The sequence below is a fragment of the Scardinius erythrophthalmus genome, assembly GCF_964197995.2.
Source record: "Scardinius erythrophthalmus genome assembly, chromosome: 22".
NCBI lineage: Eukaryota > Metazoa > Chordata > Actinopteri > Cypriniformes > Leuciscidae > Scardinius > Scardinius erythrophthalmus.
Window position 1 is genome coordinate 25,256,902 of NC_138242.1, and position 14,374 is coordinate 25,271,275.

Here is a 14,374-nt window from a genome sequence, read left to right on the forward strand (position 1 = left end):
ATCTCCTCCGCTCCCATACAAAACACAAGGGGTTCTATAGCGTAGCCCTGCAAGACCAAATACTCAACTTGATCTGACTCAAATCCTGTTTTCGAGCAGTGGGTTCCTGGTACAAGATGAGTGGTTGAAGATTAATTGGCCCCTGTTTTGCATCTGAGGCCTGAGCCCTGGAAAGCCCATCAAAGAGACACAGCTTCATGTTGAGAGGGGAAACCCTGTCCGTGGCTTATCCTTGGCCGAGCAACAGCTGTCTGGTTTTTCTCACGGACTTTATGGACAATTGCACAACTAGTGTTAAGACAGAATGAAATGTATACGTGTTCCACAAAAGAGAAAAATGCATTCTTTTCATTTTTGGGTGAACTATCCCTTTAAAGGAGAACTCCGGTCAATTTTAACATTGAGCTAATTTTTTTGTAAATTTGGAGTGCTGTCAATACAGAGAACAACGACAAAAATCGGTGTTGCCTACACCGTGTTATCCTCTTTTTAAAATTTGCACCCTGTTGACTTCAATGGGGCAAGTTTTAAACCTGCTTTTAGCCTCTTAACATCCTTGAAGTGTCATTACAAGTGCACAGCCATTGTGAGTGATTCCTTCTGAGTGAACACGAGTGAATCTGACTGCAGTAGATGTGAAAGATATGAATAAAAATGATGTTTATTCAGCCAGCCCTCATACCTGTATTTACATCCTGTTTTCGGTTGAAGTCCAAAGTAGTCGATTATCGAGTTCACACGCTTGATCATAGGTAACTAAACATATGCGCGTGAACTTGACAATCGACTACTTTGGACTTCAGCCGAAAACAGGATGTAAATACAGGTATGAGCGCTGGCCGAATTAACTTTATTTTTATTCATATCTTTCACATCTACTGCAGTCAGATTCACCCGTGTTCACTCAGAAGGAATCACTCACATGACCTGGGCACTTGTAATGACACATCAAGGATGTAAAGAGGCTAAAAGCAGGTTTAAAATATGCCCCATTAAAGTCAACAGGGCGCAAATTTTAAAAAGAGGATAACACGGTGTAGACAACACCAATTTTTGTCGTTTTCTGTATTGACAGCACTCCAAATGTACAAAAAAATGAGCTCAATGTTAAAATTGACCGGAGTTCTCCTTTAAATGCTCAATATACTCAATGCATTCATGTTTGCGCACAAATGTAACGTGGAATGGGAAGGTTTTAGATATGTGAGAAGCAAAAGATTTCCATTTAAATAATTTAATGCAAATTTTTCCATATTGGCATATTTGGCAAAAATGCTGGTTGAACACAGCAAGATACAAAAAAAAAAAAAAAAAAAAAAAAAAAAAAAAAAGTGTGTATAAAAAACTCACTTGAGGTGGAACTTTTTTTATTTGTCTGAATGTGTCTTTTTTTTTTCTACTGAATAATTCATCAGATTATTGACTAATATGACCTTCCAGAACGATTTCGCTCCAGACAAGTTGGTATGATTCTTTGGGGTCTTCATATAAAGTTTGTAACTTACTTTGGCTAAAATTCCTCAATGGTTGTGTAAAACAACACCCTTTTTCCTCCTCAAAAACAGCTCTGTTTACAGCGACCCGTTTCGGTGCATGTCTCTTTAAATGATAATGAGCAACTTCTCACTCCACCCCTCTCTTCCATGGGGGGTGTCGACACAAGACTGCCTTGGCAACCTGCCTTGGTGGACAGTACACAAATGGCTGAGGGCGGAAATATGCTAATATGGGACAGTCCGTCAGTGGTTGTGGGCGGAGCAATATGACATCATATTGCTCTGAAAATCCAAACGGATTGTTTAGACTTTTTGAGGATTAAAAAAAAGGAGTGAATGGATTTTTTTTTCATTGTATGGTGGTTGTGTCCACACACTGCAAAGACACATTTATATTCAAATAAAATATTTATATGAATTTTGCATCCGATGACCCCTTTGAGGCATCAACCATTTTGCATCCGATGACCCCTTTGAGGCATCAACCAATGATCGCTAGCAAACACAATGTCTGTAAACATTTTGTCTGCACACTCTAAACTGCATGTATTATTACATAATAAAATAATTATTTTTATTAAAAAAGATTAATAAAAGAGCCACAGGGGTTTCCTCAATTTCTACAACTTCCATTTCCATTTTCCTTTCCATTGTGCAAATTGATTTTTTTGTATTGCATTCCGCATAATATAGCTTACATTCATTTTGCAATAGATGACTTCAAGCTTGACTTCTTTTTTTCATTATATTATGATATGTAATATAAATCATATGCCATTTTTAGAGGATGAAGCGAGTAATCTGTTAAGATCTTTTTTGAATAGTCTGATTTCTGTAGATTATGCTAATTAGGACCTCTGTGAAGCTTTTTTTTGTGTTTTACTCTGCTTGACTTTTGACATTAAGTCAAAAGTTGGTTCTCTACCTTCTGGATGTCAGGTCTGCCAGGCCCGAGATGAGCTGGTCGCAGTAATCCGTGTGGAGAGAGCTGGGCTCTCTCTGTGTTCTGGTCGGCGTTGCTCTGTTGGAGATTTTCAGTCATGTTGAATGCGGCATAGCTGGAATGCTGGTGCTCATTTCTCCTCATAAACGCTACGTGGGGAACAGGAGGGAATGGTGGCTGTCTTTTTTCCCGCTCTCTGAGTGATTGACAGCTCTGCGGCCTAATGAAAGAAACAAGCGCATTCCTGTCTCCATGCAAGGCATCTGATTTATATGCAGAAGGAAACTTGGGAGTATAAATACTTGGAATATTTAATGGTAGTGAAGATATGGTTTGTCAAAATGGATGCATTTCACAAAATGGATGCAATCAGCTGTCCTTCAATCCCTCCAGAAGTGATTCAAAATCAATTTGAAGAACATCTCGAAGTGGAGTGTTTAAGGCTTTTCAACAATCAGGGCATTTTTGTACTTACTAATGGCACTTGATGAATAATGTGACCTTACCATGTCATTCAAGACAATGTTAATTTTCACATAGCTTTTTGTTTCATAGTTTTTGCCTTTTGACAGAAATATCCTTTAAATTTAGTTTATGCCTAATTCAATCATTTTCGAAAATTTGACTAAAATGGCATCTAATTTTAGTCAATACGGATGCCTGAAGTATACTTTTGGCTTCATGCTTTGTTAATATCTTGTGTATCTGGTGTTTTTTCGTTTCGTCATATTTTTGTCAACAGCATGTTTTATTTAAAATCGTTTATATGATCTTGATGCAATTTTCATCTTCGTTATGCTTGAAGAAATAAAAAAAGTCAATAATTTCATTGACAAGATTAAGACTTGATTAATTTAATGTTGGCAAGATATTTCATTTCATGTTGGCGAATGTTCTACCTGTCCCTTTTGACGTCCGAAGCATGTCTATGCGAGTATGTGTGTGTGCAAGAGGCTATTTTAAATGTTGGCCCTTTGTGTGCAGTCATGGGAAAGAGTGGATAAAAGGTGGATCAGCAGGGTACTTTGGGGCAGGGGGAGATGCTAACGCAAAAGGCCCCTTTACCGCGGAGCATGTAATATCCTGATCCTGGGAGCTTCCCTGTCACAGGGGAGGACCTGGCCCACCTACCTCAACAGAAAGTCCCCGGGGTGGGCCGTAAGCGCTGAGGAACGCATTAGACCGTCCACCCTGGCAACTCTGGTCAAAAGGGCATGTTAAAGGCTAAGTAGTCTGAATTTTACCAAGTCTTTTGACTTCAAGACATAAAGGAGGAACGTAACCAAATATGTTGATCACCAAATTACTGACTCCTACACTCCTACACTGCTGTTGACCCCTAATCAGAAGATTATCATAATGAGTGTTCTTGCTGGCTTTTCAAGCAGGTGGTTGTTGTGGGACTCCAATTAAAAGTAATTTTCAATGGTATAATAGCATGTTTTTTAATCCTTTGTGGAGTGGGGTTTACATTAAATACCATAAGCTCTTTATAATTTGATTGGGCCTCAGCTGGCTCAATTGTGACATGTTTAGTGATTTCACACTGGCCGTAGACCAAGAGGCCCTGCCATCCATCTCTCATTTTTTGGAGCTTTATTATTACATTGTTCTCATGATTAGCCATGCATGATTGAGCAAGATTGGGGTCGCAGGAAGAGGAATGTTGCAAAGGTTTAGTATTGGTTGGTACTGTATTTTTAAAAAACTTTTTTAATTTAATTTAATTTTTAAAATGTAATGGTTTAATTTAATCATTTATTTTTAAAACTAATAGTTTAATCAAACTGTTAAATGTAATTTTTATCAAATCTAAAAATAATATTGACTTTTTATACTGTATATTATAATTTATATAACACAACATTATAATATTCAGTATAAAAATCTTAATATAATATATATAATATATAATGTTGCCTGCATTTGAATTTATATTGACTTAATTTTTGTATTTATTTGATATTTTTTTAATAGAATTTTAAGAATTTCATTCATCAGATATTGGCCATAATGTGAAAGTAATTATCAGTAACAGCCAAAATTGTAATATTAGCGCACTCATTGTACTCTAAGCTTGTTTCTTATTACATTATTTATCGCTGTTTTATTTACGTGCTTTGGTTTAGCAGGTTTTGAGGAACATATATTTCCGAGAAAGGAGCCTTGGCTGTTGTACTTATTTGGAAGGCATCTTGTGTGTTCATGTGTTTACATGTATGGCCCCTCTTTTCCCACTCCTACACTTGATGAGGCGTCACCATACAGGAATGCTGGGTTTCCATGACGCTTACTGGGTAAAAATGAGTCCAGAGTGGGCTTGCAGGAGTGGGCTTTCTATTCCTAGAAACACGCTTCCCCAGGTCTTAACCCAGGTACACATATCTGGACCCATGAAGAAGATCCCAACTTCCCTCTTCCTTCGCTCTTCCGTTCCCTGTGGAGTCCTACGGCCCATCTCTCGTTTCTGAAAGCCTCCCAGATTTATTGTTCTATAAATGCCTCATGCTGCAGGCCCCAAAGAAGACATCCCAACTGTTTGCAAATGGCCCCCGGAGACAAAAGGAAGGTTCCCCCAATCAGAAAGGCTTTTCTTGTCCCGCTGAAAGCTCGCTCTTGGTTAAACAAGGTTTCCCGTCATCACCGGTGAGGGGTCTCTTCCCTGCTATATCAATCTGTTGGTGAGTGATCGTGTTTGGCCCCGGTTAGAACAAACTCAGTGCTGTTGTAACCATCCCAAACAGGGAACTGCAGGGTTAAAATCATCAACTGCCCATCCTTCCCGCTGTTCTAGGACTCAGTTGTGCTAATTGGTTGTTTTTTAGGACCGGCCCAAACGAGCAGGGAGCCATTTAAAGTGTTTGATGGCCCTGGGTCTTGTGGCCTCTATTCTCTCTGTTCAGCCATACCGAGAAGAACTGAACACCCCCCGTCCTTTCGGGATGCGTGACCGTGTGTGCATGTGAATGGGAGCGCTTTCTGGGGATGGGGCCTTGCTTTGTGTTTGTGTTATTGTCATTCAAAATGTAATGTCTTTAAAAGAGGGTTTTTAATTTGACCCCCACCAATTAAGAGATTTAGGCTCGGGTTGGTTGGCGGTCACCTTTGACCCACCTGCTTATTATACTCGCCGTCTTCACATCACGGTGTGAAATCCTCTTGTGCTCCTTCTGTTTCTCCGAATATCTCTCTGTCCGCTCTCATTCTCTCTTTACGAGATTGTTTCTCTTGATAGTAATGTTGCCAAACTGATTGAGAATTTCTCTTAGTAATTGTTCTTGGTCTCATGTTTCCCAACTGAAAAGCAAGCTTAATATAGCAGAGAACTTTAAGAATAGTATGGCAGTTTCAGCATTGCAGTGATTAAGATTAAGATTATACTTAGTCAGCTAGTTAGTCCCATACTTAGAGAGGTCTTGAGTGTGCCATGCTCTGAGAAAAATAGGGTTGTATACCGTCTAGAAAAGCAAAACTTTGAATGCTGACTTGACAATCTTGTTTGAAAGTTTTGAAAAAAGTTTAGTTTAGGTATAGGTTTATCAGGTTTGAATGGGACTTGCAACATTGCAGGGATTAAGATTAAGATTATGCTTAGTCAGCCATTGAGGTTGTACACAGTTAAGAAATGAATTGATGGTGTCTTTTACATTTTAATTTGAATTGAGCTAACAAACAGGATGGAGAATTGCAGTTCAAATTTGAATGTAACAAAGTCTAATTAAAATTCAATTAATTCATATAGCTGTAAAAGCAAAATTTGTTGAGGAAGATTTGGATGGATGGGTGGAAGGATGGATAGAGGGGTAATTCATTTAAAAAATGATCAAAACTTCTTATATTCCAAAAATGTCTTCAGATAACTGTTACAACTCCTCAGATACAAATGTAAAACACTGTCTGTAGGCGATGTTCCTCTTCCTCTTTCAAGGCCTCATTGACTCATTGAACTGTAGATGATTTAACTTGGAAAGCATGGTGACTTCACAATCGCCTAGAGTAATCTTTTTCCCACAGCTCAGAGTAAGACATTGTAGAGGTTTACAGGAACACATCCTGCACACTCCCACATGCAATAACCTCATCTGATGTTTAATAGCACTCATGACGAGGGGTCTCAGGGTCAGAAGTGCAGGGTTGGCCTCTTTCAAACAGGAGGGGAGCTGGTGAAGATTGGCTGCAGAAGATTAAAACAAAAGCTTGGTTCAGTTCTCATAAGAGAGCACTGGGTTATCTCATCAGGAAGCGCTTATACATGACACTTGATGAAGATAAATGAGTGCTAAAGCTACAGGACAGTGGCAGACCTGCTGTTCACACTGGTAAGGGCAGCAGGGTTGAACATCAATGTAGATATGTCATTCTGTGAGCTTGGCATATTGACTCATGCAGTGGTTAGTCATTGAGCAAAGGAGTTTTCTAACATTTTAATGCCAAAGACCCCAAAAATTATGACCCCCAAGCAGAGGACTCTTAAAATATAAAGGCAGCTATGCAATTGTTAAAAAAATTTACATAAAAAAAAAAAATATATATATATATATTTATTTTTTTATATATAAAACCCACTGACCCAAGTTTGAAAAGGGCTGATTTAGCTTTTATTCAAAGTAACATACTGTACATTTAAAGCAATCACAATTATTGCTCAAGGGCACAGTGGTGGTATTTATAGATCACCCCTTGTGTAATTATATCTTACGACCTTCCGGTTATCATTAATCATATCAGGGCATGTAGGTACACCTGCATAGGAAGCCTATAGGGATTTACACATGAACGAAATTATAGCCGGTACTTTTTCAACACTGCATCACTTTCAAGGTATTCATGAGGAGCTGAGAAACACACTGATTTCTGTAATTACACATGACTTAGTGAACCACAGTGAGCGGACTGTTATATAATAAGGTTGCATGATATATCAGGACCATATCAGTTAACGTCTTATTTATTTATTAATTCCGTCTGCATTGCACATTTAAAAAAAAAATATATATTTCATTTATGTTATGAAAAGCACAGTAAACACTGTTTCTCAAGGACATTTTTTTTATTTAGACTTTATGCTAATTTTTATTTATTATAATATTTATTGTTTAATCTTTCATGATTTATGTCATCATGTTGCGATGTCTAAATTGACTTGTAGCATACAAACAATTATATACATTTTTTGTACTTTGTGATTTTCTTTATATTATCGGCCATTTATTTATCAGTTATTGCCCACATCATGAAAATAAAGGCCAGTATTTTTCAATATCGTTGCATCTATAATATATAATGATAAAATTGTTTCCTATAACTTCCCTTGCGTAACTGTAATGTGGTCAGACTGCATTGGCTCTCTAAGGCCAGAGAGCAGCAGTCATTTCCATGGTAGTCACCATCCACAGCAGCATTAGTTCCACCGCAGGCTCTTTTTGTTGCTTTTCGGAAAAGAGATGGAGCGAAAAAAGAGGGTAGAGGGGGTAAAGTCTCCCTGATCCCCTTTTCCGTATGCCGGGTAATCCAGAGGCCACCGTCAGCACAAATGTGGCTTTGATAGCTGGGAGAGGGTGCGACTGAACATGGTGCCCCTGAATGTGTTTATGGGTAAGCGAGTGTGTGGGTATGTGTTTGTGTGCTATTGCGAATCTAGGGGGAAACAGGTCAAAAGAAGCTGTATAGAAAGAAGGCCCCATGCGGGAAGTTCAGTTTGAATGTGTCTGAAAGTCGGCACTATTGTTGGGTTGTGCAATGTGTGCTTGGACTGACCAGGCAGCAGGCCGAAATTACATAATGAAAGCAAATGTGTTTCAGAAATGGTTATCTCAGGCACAGAAGGTAATGAGATGTGAAAGTAGATGTAGTGATCAGACAGGTTCATGCCATTGTGTTTTTGTTTCTAATCTAAACAAAAGATTCATTCAGAATAAGTGTAAGCTCTTCCTCCATCTGGTGTGTAAGTGTTTGATGACGTATTAGTTGGAATCAGGTGTCAAAATAACACATGAATACAATTGATGTATTACCCAAGTTAAACTTGGATTTCTGATATTTGCACTTGTGTCTAGTGTGTCCTTTCAGAACACTTTATTGTACTATAATTAGAGGTGTTTGCTAAATCAAGTATCACTATTATCATTTCTGTCATGACACTCTCGGAGGGTTTGTCATGGTAATGGATATGACCATATTGACATGTTTGGTCTTGGCGGAATAGATCTGCAGGACTTGCTACTGCCAATAAATACACGGACATGCAGCTGCTGTGCAATAGCATACATGAATTACCCATAGCAGATCTGTACAGGTGGAGTTGGGGAAGGTGGAGGGTTTCTGAAAGCGCACACCAAATGCTACAGCAAACGCTGACTAAGTATTTGAAGGCTGAGCAGCGAACTCATTGGCTACTGATACATCAGGCGCCCAATCAGCTGTTTCCTGATGTGACTGCAAGCAGATTGAGTTAAGGAACTATCATCCTGCGCAATCTATGTTTCATGACAGAACTTTGTATTGCTCATATTCATGGATGTAACTAAGTGAAGAGAATAGACCTTAGTCAGCGCCATATTTAATTTTTGACAGGAGTAAAAATTAGGCTGTGCTGGATAGAAGTAGTTTGTTCCATGGATCATACTATTGTTTAACAACATACTGATTGTTCAGCTGAAAAAGTTTCAGTAGACAAAAACTCCACAAACAGTTTTGAATCGTGAAAATTATTTGATCTAGCCATTGTAAAGACTGTAAGTCTATCCCTCACAGCCTTGTTTTCATTTGTTAAATTCAATATGGCATCTAACCCAACTAGCCTGTTTAGGTTTACAATTAAAGGGGAGGGTGAAATGCTCATTTTCACTCAATCTCCTGTTAATCTTGAGTACCTATAGAGTAGTATTGCATCCTTCATATCTCCAAAAAGTCTTTAGTTTTATTATATTTATAAAAGAAAGATAGGCTGTACCGAGTCTTTCCGGAAAAAAACGAGCGGCTGGAGGCGGGCCGTGCGGGCGAAGCTAAAGCTGTGCTAACGCGCCGAGCTAACAACACACAGAGACAATAGAAGCAGTTTTACTCACCGAACCTTTATCATTGTGACTGCTCGATCCTTAAGCATTAGACGTTCTGCAAATCCGTCGATCTGGGCTTTGTTTATAAAACAATCATCGTCGAAATGCAGGGAACAACAGTCTTACACAACTCCGTTGATGCTCTGGAAAAACAAACTCCATCCACTGGTCCCTTAACGCCGGGTTCTTTGGGAATCTGTGCAGGGTTGTCTTGCCCTGGCAACCAAAAACCCACTTCTTTGGTGACATTGACTTCCCTAAAGCCGAGCATAGCGTTTTGATGGGCGTACTGCTTTCGCTCTCTTGCTCTGGTCTACGGTTGCGCGCGCGCGGAAATTCCGCTACATCTGACGTCACACATGCCCATACTCGAAAAAAACTTTCCGAAACTTGTGACAAACCGGAAGGAGCATTTTTGGCACAGAAATACTCCTTCAAACGTACAATTTAATTTTTGAAACGTTGTCCATGTTTAGCATGGGAATCCAACTCTTTAACAGTGTAAAAAACTCAGTATGCATGAAATAGCATTTCACCCCCCCTTTAATAAAACTTGCTCTAGCAACGATCCAGAACACCCTAGCAACTCCCTCGCAACCAATCATGTTTTTTAATTATTATTTTTTTTTTTTTTCGAAAAAAAGTCAGTTTGTGACTTTTTTCATGACTGTAATGCTTCCTTGTATGTGTTTCAGATCACCAGGACTGTCTGCACCAGGTGGTTCACGAGCGTTTGGGAGAGCTGCTGCGTGTGTTGAAAGCTGTGATTTCCAAACATCACTCCTTGAATTCAGTTGAAATCCTCAGTGCGGCAGGGACCCTAATCGCAAAGGTCAAAGGTAAAGAGTTGTCTCACGCTCCTCCTTCGACTTTAATATTACACAGTGTAGAAGAATGAGGGAGAGACACTCATTCATTGCTATCTTGCTCCTCAAACTCTCTCTCATGGGCCTCCCACTCTTGTTTTGCACTCTGTATCACTCTAAATTGTCTCATGTCGCTAGTAACGAAAAACCCGAAATTGCCAGAGATGATTTTCCAGTAGGATTACCAGTGCATACAAAGCTCTGTGAGATGCATGCTGAAATCAAATAGAGACATCTTTGTTTCTCAAGCTTCTCACAGGGCTGACATTGGAAAAGCAGAACAATGCATGTCTACAAGTGTGTTTGTGTGAGTGCACATATGTGTGGGGGCAAACGCTTGCTCAGAGCACAATGTCCTTGTCAGAGTAGAGGAATCCTGTTTCACTCGGTTCCACAGTGAAGATTAGCATCTCCATGCATGGCGATGCTTCACTTGGCTTGTGGACAAGAATCTCTGTATCTGCATTGCATCTAACAAACTTCTTATTGTGAGTGTTTTTCTTGTGCTGTCTTAAAAACCACTTAGTTTGATATTTTGTTATCTAAATCAATGATGATTTAAGTGCTGCCTAAGTGTGCATATAGTTTTTAGGACCACTGCGTGCATGTTCAGGTTCGTCTGTATTCATTTCATTGACAAAGATTAATTTGACCACATTCGCTGATATGTAACCTGTAGTGTCACTGATGTCAACATTTTCAGTGCCGAAATGTCTGCTGGTTCTCGCTTGTTTACACAAATAGAAGCAGGACTAAACGGCAGGTCTTGGTTTATTATTTGGTCACTTTACTTGCACTCTTCACTGTTATTGGGAACTGAAGCTAAAATGCCTAGCTTTGTTTTGACAGTTGATCTCATAGCGGGTCATGTGATGTTTTTGTATAAACACATCCCCAAACCTTTCAGTTTCCTCTTTCTAAACAGTTATGTTGCTATGCAGACCTTTTGGTTTCCTCTTTCTGTGCAGCTATTCAGTTTTCTCTGTGTAATCAAATTTATTTAACTTAAATCAGTTTTTTTTAGTCTTTAGTCTGCGTAAACTGTTTTTTTTTCTAACATACGTGCATTTTGTACATGTGCATAAATACGGAATGTATTATTGACAGCAAGTTTAGATACTTATGAATGCATATGAATCCTTTAAGTTATATAAATATCAGAACATTAAATTAGATTTGATTAATTTAATTATGTAATTGTAGAAAATTAGGTTAATTAATATTAAAATTCTATAAAAATATTATATTATAAATTAAATTATGGATTTAATTTATAAATAAATATTCTGCATTTACATTTTAGATGCTGTGAATATTGGATTTGGATTTCAGTGTTTAACCAAATGTAAAAAAAAAATGTTTAATCATTTTGAATGAAAACCTTTAAATACCAATGATTTCACCCTTCGATTTTCTAGCATCTGTTAATAATAGTAAGTTTCTGAAGTTAAATCTGTGCAATTCCAGCTTCCACCACTAGAGGGGAAGATGCTTCTTATGTTGGCACCACTTTCCAATAACTCTCTTCCAATAATTCTCTCTCTCTCTCTCTCTCTCTCTCTCTCTCTCTCTCTCTCTCTCTCTCTCTCTCTCTCTCTCTCTCTCTCTCTCTCTCTCTCTCTCTCTCTCTCTCTCTCTCTCTCTCTCTCTCTCTCTCTCTCTCTCTCTCTCTCTCTCTCTCTCTCTCTCTCTGATACACACACACACACACACACACACACACTGAAACCTTTGTAATGTGATACTTGAATAATCAGTGTTCTAGCTCTGTGGCTCGGAGATTAGAATAAGAGAAAGTTGAATATCCGGATCGGGGAGCTCCAAGCATGATAAGAACTCCACTGTGGAGTTTGAACAGGGCTGAATCTCTCATGTTCAGCTCGGCACATGCGTCCGCTGCAGAAATGTGACACTGACCCTCCTGGCTGGGCCTCAGGATGAGATAGGGACCAGCAGGAGTTTAGGCAAACCTTCATGGAAGCTCTAGGGAGGACTGCGGTCCAGAATGTTATGTGAACATCCCAATATAAACTCCCCAAAAGCCGAATATCCTGATGGGAAGATATGTGCTGATGTTGACGAACCTCGTGCGAGGTGTCCTTGATGATTTTAGCGCTCAGCATACCGTCCTGTTCTGATGAAACAAAAATAAGGCTTGTTTTCTTGAGCAAGAGCCACAAGGAGGTTTTTTACCTTCCTTTTTTCGTCCTGCATTTCTGTTATGCAAGAACTCATGCAACATTCTTGCATGTATTGGGTTTCAAAAGTAATTGAAGTTTCTCTGTGGTACAGCGTCTCTCATGGGCTGCCAACAAAAAGGGGGTGTGTTTGTTCCCATCAGCCCTGTGGCTCTTTACCTCTCACCACCTACATCCCTCAGGGACGCTCCAAACCCCCTTCATCTGATGGACTCGAGACCTTTTGACTAAGTGCTGCTCTCCAAATTCCCAGAGCTTACGGAGACAAATCCATCAAATTCTTCTTCGCACCAAGTTAGGACTGCATTTTAACCACCTCTAATGTGAGGACGTGTCAGTGTCATCCTTATCTGAACAGATAAGTCTGGTATCTTCTGTGGGAAACGTCCAAACTGGGTCTCCGGGGGCTCAATGTTTGGTCTCATCCATGTTTTATCAGTTCCTCCCTCTAGATTTAGAGGTGAAATTGATTAGCAAGCCTCACTGGTGCCTGATTTCCCAGAGAGAAGGGGGAAAAACGCGAAAAAACAATGCCATTTTTGCTTGATGATGTAACTTCCACATTTGGATTGTGTGTGGATGGTGAGGGCTGCCATTGTGTTCTTGCGAGCTTCAGGATGTCCTGTTGGGGAGGGGTATGTGGAGGGACGAGGGGACGTAAGGACCAGACAGAACTTCGTAAACGGCGGTAGAAGGAGCTTGTGATCCGCATCACGTTCGCTTCAGAATCTAAAAACGTTTTGGGAAGATCTCAGAAGGTCAAGAAGAGCAGCATAACTATTTTGTCCATTCAGACCAGGAGTGTCTTCAGGCAAAGTTTGTTGGAGAATTTTGGCGAAAGACCCTAAAAAGATTCCTGGAAACTAATCGATCTTGACTTTTCATCTGTCTTTTCCTGGCGGTTTGGTGTGTGCTAACTGGATGGGAAGTGTAGTGGTCGGTAAGTGTTTGCTTTGAGGAATTGATTTGAGTCTTGAAGACAGCATCTTAATTTGCTTTTTAGCCACGCTATGATTTTTGAGGGCTTTCAAGAGTTCTTAAAGCTTCTTGTTCTCAGTTGAGTGGCACCGGAAAGCTAAACTGAGACTAATGGTTAACTAAACCAGTAGTGACCAGATAGGAAGGTATACTAGGTATATAACAGGTGAAATCTGTTGTAATGGAGTACCTGGACATCCACTGGCCTTCTTTCTCTTCACAACTCTTCTTTTGGAGGGTGTGTTGGGGTGGATTTGGGATTGTGGGGGGAGGGTGTTGAAATAGGAATGGCGTCAGTGGTTTTGGCAAGGTCTACCACTTGTTTATTTTCACGATGTTTATTATAGGAGCTGATTGTATCTTATTTACACTGCTGTTTAGTTCCTCCCTGTCTTTACTAGTCCAGTGTTTAGACTCAGGAAACAAAGTTTTCTCTAGATTACAGACTGAGCCATAATGTTACTCCCAATCTTAGAGTAGAATTTGACTTTTTATGTAGGATGTGACTAGAAAAGTTGATGGACACTAATTTATAATTGTTTAAGTGTTAATTAATACATATTAGTAATTAATCACTTTAATATTAACATTAATATATAATATGATTTTATGTATATTTATTTATGTATTCACTCATTTGTTTCAGTATCCATGTAATAATCAAGATAAAGTATTTTAATATTTTCATTTCAAACATTTTTTTTTCTCATCTTTTGTCATCAAACAGGTGTTAACTTCAAGGAAGTGAATGAAGACAATAAGCAGACGCTCTTTTCCGAGATCTACACTTCCATAGATACATTGGCCTTCACGTTTGGCAATGTGTAAGTGCAAC

General features: G+C 39.2%; 1 protein-coding gene across 4 annotated transcripts in view; it reads left to right on the forward strand.

Annotated features, from left to right (window-relative positions):
- arhgap29a (Rho GTPase activating protein 29a) overlaps positions 1-14,374 on the forward strand; it is a 42,526-nt gene that overhangs the window by 11,653 nt on the left and 16,499 nt on the right. For 2 of the 4 annotated variants that reach the window (XM_081352944.1, XM_081352945.1), the window contains exons 3-4: positions 10,193-10,336; positions 14,267-14,363. In XM_081352944.1, coding sequence (XP_081209070.1) covers positions 10,193-10,336; positions 14,267-14,363 — 241 coding nt within the window. Of the gene's footprint in view, positions 1-10,192; positions 10,337-10,729; positions 10,852-13,227; positions 13,502-14,266; positions 14,364-14,374 lie in introns of those variants that run through there. The other 2 variants (XM_081352947.1, XM_081352946.1) reach the window with 2 other exon arrangements.